At 29.4% G+C, this 13,660-nt stretch overlaps 1 protein-coding gene across 13 annotated transcripts in view; it reads left to right on the forward strand.

The window, feature by feature from the left end:
* LOC122715671 (collagen alpha chain CG42342-like) overlaps positions 1 to 13,660 on the forward strand; it is a 235,564-nt gene that overhangs the window by 218,937 nt on the left and 2,967 nt on the right. For 10 of the 13 annotated variants that reach the window (XR_006346875.1, XR_006346877.1, XR_006346882.1 and 7 more), the window contains 10 exons: positions 321 to 365; positions 806 to 832; positions 1,013 to 1,048; positions 2,341 to 2,445; positions 2,967 to 3,011; positions 4,703 to 4,765; positions 9,660 to 9,686; positions 9,878 to 9,931; positions 11,462 to 11,488; positions 13,014 to 13,049. Coding sequence is in view for 5 of the 13 variants with exons in the window: in XM_043938042.1 (XP_043793977.1) it covers positions 321 to 365; positions 806 to 832; positions 1,013 to 1,048; positions 2,341 to 2,445; positions 2,967 to 3,011; positions 4,703 to 4,765; positions 9,660 to 9,686; positions 9,878 to 9,931; positions 11,462 to 11,488; positions 13,014 to 13,049 (465 nt within the window). In the remaining 8 variants the exon portion in view is untranslated. Of the gene's footprint in view, positions 1 to 320; positions 366 to 805; positions 833 to 1,012; positions 1,049 to 2,340; positions 2,446 to 2,966; positions 3,012 to 4,702; positions 4,766 to 9,659; positions 9,687 to 9,877; positions 9,932 to 11,461; positions 11,554 to 13,013; positions 13,050 to 13,660 lie in introns of all 13 variants that reach the window. The other 3 variants (XR_006346880.1, XR_006346878.1, XM_043938045.1) reach the window with 3 other exon arrangements.

The following is a 13,660-nucleotide window of genomic DNA, read 5'->3' on the forward strand; positions in this document are numbered from 1 at the left end:
TGCTAAAAATTTCTTGTCTTCTCTCAATTTTTATTAATAACCGTTTCCAAGAAAAAAAATATTTTTGGAACACAAATTAATCACTTTTGATTAATCAATAGTGAAAAAAAAAAATCAAAATCACTACAGGATCTTGAAACGATTTTGAAGAACATAGAAATGTCTCTCCTTGTTAAACAGAGAATGAACGATTGTTTCAAAAGCGTTTCTTCCCCCTTTCAAAAACGACAGAATTCTCTTGGCCTGATAAAACTGACGAAACAACACGTATCTCGAACAGAAAGATTTAACGCCACCACGTTGTTCTGTCGTCTAAACAGGGTTATCCAGGATTGAAAGGTGAAAAAGGGGAGAAAGGTGAATCGGTGAGTCTCTCGATAATACTTAAACGCGCAGCAGATGGACGATCAAAAAAAAAAAAAAAAAAAAAACAACCCTCTCGTATCGAATCTTTTCATTTTAAATCCCTTGATTGAACGGGCAAAGATGAGAGATATAATTGACCCTCCCATATAATACCGTTCGTCGAACCCGAGAGTCGTTGAATATCCATCAATTCTAGCTGCGAGTAATTCCGGGGCCTTTGATTCAGACGTGTGATGACAAGTATATCGCGTACTCGTCCAACGTCAATTGCCACGAAAGAATCGAAGGCTCGGGATCATATAATAAAACAAGTGCGTTTTAACGAGCAACTTGTTTGTCTCGACAAAATTTCAACGATAAAAATCTATTTTTTTTTTTTTTTTTTTTTCTTTCTTTTTTTCATGACAACGATTCACACGCGGGCCGCTCGTTTCGACAGAAATACAAGAAACTTAGGAGAAGGCAGGTACGTTTCATTTATTGTTGTTCAACGTATTTCAAATAATAATAATAATAATAATAATAATAATAATAATAATAATGTAATTGTTACACGACGAATCGTCGAAATTATCGAAGAAGAAATATTATTAGCGAAGAGAATAAATTTACAACGTTTGCGTAACGTGAGCTCGTTTTATTACAGGGTGACGGCACGTTTGAAGTAAACGCTGGCGAAGTGGTGAGTAACGTTTGAACTTTTCGTATTCCATTCGGTTGTTTGATTAATAAACGTGTAACGCTAGTGTCTTAAAGCCAATTTTCTTTTCTTCTCCTTCTTCTTCGAATTTATAAAATATCGATATAAAAGTTATAAATTCTGGAAAGAAAAATTTTAAAAAATTGGCAACGTGAAATAATTTAACGTATACAATAAACGTGTAACGCCAGTGTCTCTCAATTTTCTTTTCTTCTCCTTCTTTTTCGAATTTATAAAATATCAATATAAAAGTTATAAATTGTGGAAAGGAAAATTTTTAAAAAATTGGCAACGTGAAATAATTTAACGTATATAATAAACGTGTAACAAACAATAACAGTGTCTCCCAATTTTCTTTTTTTCTTCTTCTTCTTCGAATTTATAAAATATCGATATAAAAGTTGTAAATTCTGGAAAGAAAAATTTTAAAAAATTGGCAACGTGAAATAATTTAACGTATACAATAAACGTGTAACACCAGTGTCTCTCAATTTTCTTTTCTTCTCCTTCTTCTTCGAATTTATAAAATATCGATATAAAAGTTATAAATTGTGGAAAGAAAAATTTTAAAAAATTGGCAACATGAAATAATTTAACGTATACAATAAACGCGTAATAAACAATAACAGTGTCTCTCAATTTTCTTTTCTTCTTCTTTTTCGAATTTATAAAATATGTGGAAAGAAAAATTTTAAAAAAATTGGCAACGTGAAATAATTTAAGAAGATTTTAGATAGATGCAAAGTTTGAAAAAACTTTTATTTAATTTGTGGAGAGAACTCTCGAGAAATAATAAACATATTTTTTTGTAATTCTTTTTTTTCTACATAAGAAAAATTTTAAAAATTAACATTGAGGAAAAGAAAATTTGAAAAAATGATGAACAATTTGAAAATAAATCTCTCAAAAGTGTCTTATTGCTAATTAATAAATGTATAATATTTTTTTCCAAATTTTTTTTTTCTTTTTTGAGTTGTGATTCTCTTTTGTAATATTCAAATAACCTACGATTCCTTTTCAATGTAAAAATTAACATCGTGGAATAATTTAACGACGTTGTCTTTGAATACATTTGGAAGTTACGAAAATTTTCGAAAAATTTTATTCTCAATTTTACTCTCAATATTCGCATCCTTTGAATGAACCAAATTGTGAAGAATTGCGAAGAAAGTGAAAATACTACGCAAGATCTATGGATTGGGAACCACTGTTCAAAACGTTTATAAATAAAATTTGAGCTCTTCTTGAAATTACGAGATGAACTCTGGTTGCAGATAATGGGACCACCGGGACCACCAGGCCCAGCTGGTACTCCTGGGCTCCAAGGTCCACCTGGCATAAAAGGCGACCGAGGCCACGATGGTGCCAAAGGCGATCCTGTCAGTAATATTAAACAAAAAAATCATTCTATAATTGCAATTTGTAGAACACGCATCAACGCATTATATCATTACACGCCATCAATGATATTATTTTGTATAATTTTAATGATATTTGTTACGCCATCCTTCTTAAAAGTTAAAACATTCCATCAAAATATTCATTTCAAAATATATTTCAAATTGAAAAGTTTATCCTAAGATTCTAGAAATGTTTCTCATACTTATTTAAAAGTGAAAAATTTTGATGAATATCTTGAAGAATAAAGAAAAAGAAAAAGAATGGCTAGAATAGAACATTTTACTCTGCAAAAGTATTGTTAGAAAAAAAAAGTTTAGTTAAATTGATATTATCTATTGAAATTGATATTTCTTCTATATGTGTATTTTCACACGTATTGTAGTCGAGATATAAACATTACATTATATCGTATGACATCAACGAGAGAGCGAGGAAACGAAAACATGTTTATAACGATGGAATAGGAATATTCTCATTTGATTATTTTTTTACATTACAGGGAGAGAAGGGTGCCAAAGGAGATCCTGGTCCAATGGGACTACCCGTACGTATTTTCCTCTCAAGATTAGGTTTGTAGGTTAGGTAGGTTGTAAAACGCGATAAAATACCAGGAATAGAGTCAAATGCATACGATGGAACCATCCACGAAATTTATTTATCCCTGAGGTATTAGAAAAGGTATCGAAGAAAAGTGTTAGTTTCGATAAATAAAATGTTCGAAAAGTTCGTAGCGAAAATTAATGATGATTTTTTTTCTTCACAATTTTTTGCCATTTGTTTCGTCGTTCCTTTAACAATACTGTTTGAATGTTTTATTTCTTTTCCATCAAAATAAAGCAAATGAGGGGATGATATTATTTTGTTATTTCGTTGAAATAATATAGATATATATATACTTTTTGTCATATTTTTTTTAAATATTAATTTTCAACTACTTGCTTGAAACAACTAATAAAATTTTTATTTTAAATTTTGTATATAATTAATTTTTGATTAGAAAAATAATTTATCTTAATAAAGGATACATAAAACGAGATATCTTCTCTTTTTCAAATAAATAAGAAAATTTGTAAAAAAAAAAAACTTGTAAAAAAAATTTTATGAACTTTCCGAACTATATACTATATTATAAAAAAATTCTACAATTTCGATTCGATAAAAATGCAATGATAATAAATATAATCATTGCTAGAATAAAAATACAGAGAAACAAGAAACGAAATAATTACACATAATAAGTAATATATATGCATATCGATGTCATGAATAAAAGAAAAATTAAACAAAAAAAGAAATGGCATGCTAAAATAATGAACCAATATAAATATTCAGTCATATATGATACATTTAATTAGAGATGAGTCGAAATCTGATTTTTAGATTCGCGAAATTTTCTATGGTCTCAAAACTTTCGAAATTATCGAAACTCGAAATTCTCGATTTTTTTTTCAGAATTTTTCAAATATATTCAGATTCGTAGTCAGCCTAATAACATTTTATCTCTATGTTTCGTTTTTTTTTTTTCGTTCTATATTATAATAACCTTCTTATAATTTATTTATTTTAAGTTATTTTTTTTGAATTTCAAAAGTTTCAAAGTGACTACAATAATAAGAAGATTTAGACAATAGTATCAAGTTTAATCCAAATCAGTGTTAAAGGATTATCTCAAAATGAAATATTTAGAAATTTCAAAAATTTTATATTTCGATATTATAGAATGAGTCGAATCTTTTATAAATAGTAATCGAAGAAACAAAAATTGTACAAAAAAATTATAAACATACCTATAATACAATTTTACTAAAAAGTATTCTTTATTTGCCAAAAGGGATGAATATTATAGAACTTTGCACTTTTAAATATAAAATACAAGATGATAATTATCAAGATCAACATTTTTGAAATATACCAACTTCAGAATCAAATTTACATAAAACTATATCATTATTAACTATATCATCACGAACTAAAGTTAAATATAAATTTCTAAACTTAATAAAAATAATAATTTACAAAAATTAATCAATAAATTAATCAAACATTCACGAAAAATTTATCCATCAATTAGCTTAAGTTTCCACTTCACTTGAATCCATCGCTAATTTCAAACGAATTTCCCGAGAATTCGGGAAAAAGTCGGTCGAGTTTCGAAGGATTTCGGGGTTTCGATCGACCCATCCCTTCGCCCCCCAATCGAATCACTGATCGACGCATCGATCTGTTTCTTTGCAGGGCCCCATGGGACTGAGAGGAGAGTCCGGAAAACCCGGGGATGCCGGGAAACCTGGTGCCATGGTAAGAACGCGGACCTCTCGCTCCTAACGTCATCGTTATTTGGCCTCGCTGCTGAATCATTTACTAGGCATTCACTAACGACCAGTGTAAAATCTCGATTGTCGCTCATTTTCGGCAAGAATATTCGTGTATTATACTTCCTCATATCCCTTGATTGATTGCCTCTCGAGTATGTTTGCCTCCCCCCCCTGTGTCGTTACATGTAAAAAAAATTCGATTATTATTATTATTATTATTATTATTATTATTATTATTATTACCGTCATCCTGCAAGATGAGAAAAAAGAGAAAAGAGGGGGGGAAAAAAAAAATTGATAGAAAAAAGAAAGGGACAACTCGAGGGACAAATCGAGAGAAGGAATAAGGGAGGAGGATGAACAAACTTGTCGAAACAACTTCTCGATGTTGCAAGTCATATCATCGTTAGCATTTATTATGGATATAAGTGTATAATCGCGAGGACGAGTGTTAGTTAATCGCATTTGAGTCGAGTATCGAGTACGTACAACAGGAATGTCTGGCTCGGTGGATTTTCATAGGCTTATCGATTGGAATCTAACTAACGATATCCTTCAACGATGAGTAATGATAGGGGAGCTTAAAGGACCGTCCTTAAAAAGAAAAGAGAAAAGAAAGGGGGAGAGGGGAAATTTGCAGGCATAGTTATGATATATATATATATATATATATATTGTATAATATATATATCATGTTCTCGAACCCCAAAACAAAAAGAGTAAAGGAGAAAGGATTTTACTACGATTTTAATACGTGTTATTCAAGGAAGAAGAAAGATCGTAGCGAAACGTGTCTTAAACGTGTGGTTAATGGATAAGGTGACTGTGTAACTCTTGTATTTATAATAGCGGGTGCAAAGTTGTAGCAGACGTAATAAGATATTAAAAAAAAAAAAAAAAAAAAAAAAAAAAAAAAAAAAGAAAAGAAAAGAAAAGAAAAAAAAAAAGATAATTTACTCTTGATAGAGGATAAATCGATAAATCGATAATTTCGATCGATGGATTTTTCGTGTCGATGTGTGAAAAGAGAGTGAAGTTTCGGGAGAAACGAAGCGTCTTCCAATAGATATTCGATGTGTAAACGAGTAAAATTATTCGATGCTTGTCTCTGTTCCTTTTTTTTTTGTTCTTTCTAAATTTTTTTGTTTATCTTTTTTTTTCTTTTTTTTTTTTTTTTTTTTTTTTTAAATTTCTTCCTTTCCTTTTCGATATACGCAAATATATACTCGGTCGGTGCTGTACATTTAATTTATCCAACGGTAATTATCGAGCGGATGATCGCACTACCATCCGTCCTTTTTAACTCGTATATTATATACTCGTATATAAATTTAACTCAACGTTTTGTGTGCGTGTGCGTGTGTATGTTGCGTGCGCGCGTACGCGCGCGCGCACGTGTGTGTATGTATTTGTGTATGGTGTATGCGTGCGCATACACCAAGGGATAAATACCTTATACGATACTGATGTTAAATCGGAAAGCTTTAGCGTTATAACGTGGTAACGCGGTACGAAAGCTAAGCAAATTTTGCCTTAAAACGTTTTTAAATTAAACAACTATATAGATAAGGTTGATAGATATTGTATAAAATATTTTGCGACAACTTGTAAGCTATCGAAAAACAGTACTGGACTTTTATGATACATTTTGATAGCTCAATTATTTTTAGATACTTATTTCTATATACCTACTTTATATGTATTTCCTTTTTTTTTTTTTTTTAGTTTATTTCTTCGTAAGATTTTAATTTTTTCTTTTTTAATAATTCGCAATTTTTTATCGTGGATTTATTTATTTGCATTAAGCTTTTTTTATTCTACGTTTTTTCCATTATATTTTAATTTAAATTAAACGATTTGTACTTAACAAGATATTTTTTTTTCTTTTTTTTTCTTTTTTTTTTTTTTTTTTTTTACATTGTACTTCTGTTTATTTCGATATGACCAAGATATATTTTTTTCGATCGAGTGTTCGTTCGAGATGTAACGTATTAATAAAGAAAATGTGTATAATAGAAAAATTTAGGTTTTTTTCATATATATATATATATATAAACATTTTATTGGCAAATATAAATTTATCGTACCTTTCGTACCGCCAGAAATATGAACCTGATCGTATTTGAAAATATAATAAATTTGAAAATTTGAAAATATAATAAATTTTTGTATAGAAGTAGTTTATATATTTTAGAATTGAAGAGAAGAGAAAAATCTATAAGATTTGTCTGAAATTATTTTATAATATATTTTGTTATACACATATATAAATTTATTCATACAAATTTTATTTTTATTTTAAATTTTAAATCGTTATTTTAAAAGTAATATTTTTAAATAAGAAATTACATCACCATTTATTTTACAATCATGAGACATATATATTTTTTAACACATTTTAACTCAAAATTATCCGGAAAAAAATGTTGTTTCTTATAATTTTATAGTTTTTTTTAAAACATATTTTTATGTTCGCTATTTTTTAACACCTACATATATAATCCATTTATTTTTTCACGTATAATGCATGGTATGCTCACGTACAAATAACCAAACGTAAATAATTAATTAACAATATAAATTTATATAGACCGATAATTAATTAATAATTTAGACAAATAAGAAATTCGAACAATAGAATTCGAGAAAATTCCGATTCGATTGAAAACACCAGAAGAGATAAGTTTATTCGCCTAATTTACACGAAAATAATTGAAAAATGCAAGGATAGACACAACTAATAATGGCCTAAACGAACACGAGATAGTACAGAGTGGGAAAAATACATATACCTATTATGTGTAATAACTTACAATGTACTTAACGATCATGTGTCAAATGAGTATCCTTTATTTTGTGATCCTAGTCACCTATAACACGTTGACACCTTAAATTAAATAAACGAGAAAAAAAGTTGTACAATTTAGAATAATATCGACAGAAACGGGGTTTGCCAATGTGTTGAACAATATTTTCGCTGGCCTCGGTTAGAAAGCGTTTACTAAATATATATATATAGCCTACCGTTTCGCTGTGCATATCCTAATCTAAAATAGTGCGTAAAGATTAATGAGAATAGTTTTTAACGAAAAATAATGGAAAACGAGTAAAAGTATGAAGCTCTCGTATCGTGAAAGCACATTAAATGGTAACGCTAATGCGATAATGCGAAGTAATAACGATAAAACAGTGTGAATGAGCGCCCATTACGGTGAACAATCCATACACGTGCATATGCACACAAGAGTTTCGAAGAAAAATAAAAAAAGAAAAAAAAAGAGAGAGAGAAAGAGAGAGAGAGAAGTAATGATTATCGATCGAGACGTGTATGTATGCGTGTGTATGCGTGTGTATACGATATCTATATGCACGTGTACGTGTATATGTACACGTATACAGTTATACATATATACGTACGCATATACGTGTACACGTGCATGTGACGACGAGTATAAAAAAGTATGCGGGGAAGGAATAAACACATAACATTTTATGTGCGTGCGTATGTGTGTATTGTAAAGCGGCGCGCCTTGGTAATTAACGAAAAGAAAGAAAAGAAAAGAAAAGAAAAGAAAAAAAAATTATAGAGACGAAGAATACGGCGACGTATTTACGTATATAAGAATTAATTGACTCTAACAATTTTGTTTTACATTGTCCCAATTAATAAACAGAATGTGCATGTGCCTGTGTCCTTTGCTTCTATATGATGCCCTTTCGAAATTTTTTAACGCTTATCCACCAACACACACATACACCTTGTAGTGAAATTACCGCTTTGCATTTTGCTCTGGCTGCGATCCGACGATCATTGTTCAAAAAAAAACTTCTATCTCTTTTTTTTTTTATTATTACACTTTGTTTCTCTTCTTCGTCCTTCTTTCTTCTTTCTGCGAATATCTATATCTTTTTTTTTCTTTTTCTTTTTTTTTTTTTTTTTTTTTTAATATTATATTATAAGATCATGATCATGAAAGAGAGAGAGAGAGAAAGAGAGAGAGAAATTAACGTGTTAATTTGCTGCGACCACCACGGTAACGTAAATTGTTGGATCGTTATGCCATCTCGTAAATAGATTATTATTGCGAAGGTATTTTCTTTTTTTTTTTTTTTTTCAATCATAATTCAAGCGTACCAACGCTGAAATCCGCTGGTTTTTTTTAGTTTTCAATTTTTTCTCGAATTCGATTGAGCTCCTTCTTCATCTTTTCCTTTGCCTAACACGCCCATTTCATTTGTACCTTTGCCTGGCTCTAGGAAAAGATTAATATTTTATCTGTCGTTAAATATCAAACATAAAACTCTGTACGATAAATGATATTTAATTAATTCATTTTATATTTACATTTACAATATCATAATATGTTGTATATACATTAATTGTATATTAATTTTATTTTATTTCATATCAAAGAGATTATTTTATTTTTGAGAAAATCAATTAACATTACATTTAATAATATTTTTTATTGAAATAGGTCAGAAATAAATAATATGTAAGACAATTATTTTCTTTCGATATATTATTATACAATACTATTAGTTAATAATTTGTCACAAAGTCAAATTATCGTCATTCGTTAATTTTTTTTATTAAACTTTTGTTCAGCGAACCACTATAAATTGATAAGAATACTTAATTTTATTCTTAAAAACGTATGCACAAATATATTATATTGCACAAACAAATTTATTAAGATAAAATTAAAACGTTTCTGAAGAGCTTGGCAAGGTACAATACTGCTGTGAATGAAGGGCGTCAAAGAGCGTCGTCTTAATAAAAATATCTTGATAATAAATTACATTTGAATCGGCATATTTGATATCGATTATCAGGTGACTTCAATGAATCTGACAAGGTTTCCTCTGCCTTTCAGGGGCCACCAGGATTAGACGGCATGAAGGTGAGCAATCCTCGGGGAGACCCGTTTAACCATACATTATATTTATGATTTTTGGATCCTCGATTACTACGCTCACACTACGATTTCATCACATTCAGGCATATATTAAGTCCTGGTTGAAAACATAACGGGTATTGTTCGAGCGTATACGCGCAGATCACATTATTCGTTATATTTATTCATACTTGCAGGGTGCACAAGGAGAACCAGGGACAAAGGGAGAAAGAGGGGATCCTGGCCTACCTGTAAGTATCCTCTTCCCAATAAATTGAAAAATTATCCTAGAATTTTATAATTAATATTTGTTACTAAAAAAAAACCATTTTTCATTCAAAATTTGCCAAATAACGTTTTCAATTAACGTAAAATGGGGTGAATAAAAAATATCTTTATTATTAGTCTTTCGACTAACTTGACAATAAATGTAATTAGATCGTGAATTTTTATATAGCTAGTATTCAAATTTAGTATTCATTAAAATACATTCAGAAAATTTTGAAGAAATTTTGACATTTCTTTTTGTTCCATCTCGATATTTCGATCGGTTGCCGAGATAAAAAAGTTTCTATAGAGATGCGAAAATGAATGGAACTGACATAGTGACATACATTTTTTTTCCTGCATACTATGGCCTTCCACGAATATATTTTTCTAAGAACCACGGCTGTTATTTGTCTAAAGTTTAAAATAGGTCATTACGACGAGTATGAGAGATATGAGACTAAATGACAAAGATAAAAATAATAAAGACGAAAAATTACTCTTTTCTTTACACGACGATATTTCGGCAATCTGAAATTGTATCGGGATAAATGAAAAAGCATTTTAAAGAGGAAGATTCTGCGCTTCTAATGATCGTTCATTCGTTGGCTGAAGATTATTAACTTCGAAGTTATAGCGATTTAAAATTTTGCTAATTTTAATAGAATTTCTAAGGTACATTGCGATAACTCGGCAAAGACGTGCGAGCGAAAGATCCGAATAAATGACAACGATGGAGATAAACGATAAAAAATTATCTTTTTCTTTGAACGACGATATCTCGGCAATCGGAAGTCGTATTGAGATAAATGAAAAAGTATTTTAAAGAGGAAGATTCTGCGCCTCTAATGATCGTTCATTCGTTAACCGGAAGTTACTATTTTCGAAATTATAACGATTTAAAATTTTATTAATTTTAATGAGATTTAATTGGATTTAAGGTAAATGGATTAAAAATTATTTTTCTTTTAGATAATAATATCACAGGAAATTGTATCAGAATAAATGAAAAATTTATTTTAAAGAATAAAATTCTAAAGTTTTTCTAATTTTAATAGAGTATTATATTTTTGATTTTTTATTTTTGAAAAAATTTTACTCGTAAGAATCTTATCAATGATATATTGAAGATCCAATACCGACATCAAAACGTGTTGCAAAATTTGCAAGATTCTTAAATTTACTTTACTCCTATTGTGTGAGAAATTGAAAAATTATTCGAATATTAAAAAAAAAGAGGATTAAATAAATAAGGGATCGTGAAAAAGATTATTATTTCTTTTTTTTTTTGCTAAAATTTTCTTTCTACTTCCATTCACCCCATTTTACGATATTTTCCCAACAATTACAAACTCTATCATAGCACGAAGTTCGAAGTTGTCCAATCCTCTTATTATCAAAACGGCTCGATGTCCGATCTAACTATTTAACCGTGAACAGCGATATTTCATCCGAGCTGAAACTCGATTACGATGTCGTCGAGACACCCAACGACACATTCTGTTTATCCCCAGGGTACCGATGGAATTCCTGGCGCGGAGGTACAGTGGCATTCGATTATCGCTCGCCCCTCGGTGTGACTGCGACACAGTCTAACCAGCCCGGGGTAACGACGATACATCTGCCTGATCTACCCCGGGGACTGCCCCAAAATTCGTCTCTTTACTTCTTTTGCACGAAAAAGGAGGGGGCTGAAATTAAAAGTTTTGCGCCTTTCTCCCTCTTTAACACTAAAGATGTTGCACGATCATCCCTTTACTCTTGCAAATTTTATCGATTATTTATTGCTACTTCAAAATTTATTTCGAAAATTTTATTCTCTCTTTGGTTTCGTAGTATTTGCCATATTTGGAAATGTTTTTTCTTTTTTTATCTTGTTACGAAGTAGTGAACAATAGTAATCTGTTCGATCGAGCATTTAAATTTTGTTAAGGCAATTCGAGTAATTTTCGTGTTTTGGTGTTTTATTACCATCGAATAAAAAATAGAAATTTTTAGAAAATTAGAAAATTTTCAATGTCAAAAAGAATATAAGATGGAATTAATAGTCAGAGATATTATTTGTTAAAGAGTCAAGTTTTTGTGTACAACAGTGATTCATCGTTAATATTCAGACATCGTTTCTTTTTTTTCATTGATTGTTTTTTAATAAATACTTTTTGTAGCCGATAATTCTTTGTGCACTAAACAATAAATTGAATATGACGAAAGTTAAATAATATTTACGCAAAAATATTTTTATGTAAATTTTGTAATTACATTATAAAATTTACATTTTAAATTAATGATAAAATAAATTGAATATAATCCAACGTTTATTAAATTTTTATTAAATTTCGTCATTATTTAATTTATCGCATATCTAGCAAAAAAATAAGTCGAATAAATTTATTCTTCGTATAAATCATAGTATAGAAAACAATCAATTCAATAACATGCCATGTCAGAATATTAATAAAACAGATCACTGTATATATATTTACGTCAAAGTGACAATTTTAAAGACTACAAAGCTATGCGTGTTTTGTACATATGCATTCTCCGGGTTATCGTTCTTTTTTTTGGAAATTTTTTTGAAAATTATCAAACCGATTAAAAAATTTCCAATTTCTAAAATTGTTCAATAGAATTCTTTCGCTTGATAAAAATTAACCTTTTATTTCCAAAGAAATTATTTTCAAAATTTAATCAAATCTCAAAGAGAGGGAGAAGCGCACAATCCTCTCCATTTTGATATTCAAATTCTCTAAGAATGTACAAAACTGATAAAAAAAAAAAAAGAAAAAGAAAAACAAACCGATGATCATATCCATAAAAATTAAAGCAAAACGGGTTTAATCAATTTATAGCTTTCATTGCTTGCTTCTTTTAACATTAATTATTAGTTTCACGCATTTGTGATCGTAGTCACATGTTGTATGCCATTTGAGAGCAAGTTTCGCATAGAGAAATTGTATAATATAGAAAAGTTCTTTTCTATACAATACGTATCGTGCATGTAGAAAAGAAACGAAGAGAGGCACGACCGTCACTTAACGAATAAATTCTTTGACGTACCAATTCCAGGGACCGAAGGGAGAGAAAGGTGCTAAAGGCGAATCTGTGAGTATTGATGAAATTCGACTAATCAGTTTTAAATAATTGGGCAAGGAAAAAAAAAAAAAAAAAAAATTCGTAGTTTGTGACGAGCGAGCAAGCTCATAATAAATTCTTTAACATTCAAAAAAAAACTCTCTGATCGACGAGAAATTATTCCTACTCGTTCCTAAAAAAAATTTACTATACAATTCGGAAATTCATTATTAATATCATATATTTTATCATTATTATCATTAACACAAACTATTATCATGTTACCACTAATACCGATTAATTAATTATTCATAGATAATTTAATTTTAATTTCCATCATTTCTAATCTTAAATTTTTGTAGCACAAAGTACGATTAATCATTTGCCAATAATAATGGAACGGTTTAACATTGGGATATAATATACTGTGTTTATTGCACAACGCATGTAAACGTTGAAAGACGAGGGAAAAAAAGAAATCATCATAGATAAAAAGAAATAGATATAAATTAATTTTTATGCGTATCACGTATGCTGCCACCAGCGTATATAAATTAATGAACTAAATTTAACGATAACTTCCTTAGAGATGTGCATAGCATAATATTTAGACATTACCCACGTTTCTTTTATTTTAACGC

The sequence above is a fragment of the Apis laboriosa genome, unplaced genomic scaffold, assembly GCF_014066325.1.
Source record: "Apis laboriosa isolate Shangri-la unplaced genomic scaffold, ASM1406632v1 scaffold39_cov144, whole genome shotgun sequence".
NCBI lineage: Eukaryota > Metazoa > Arthropoda > Insecta > Hymenoptera > Apidae > Apis > Apis laboriosa.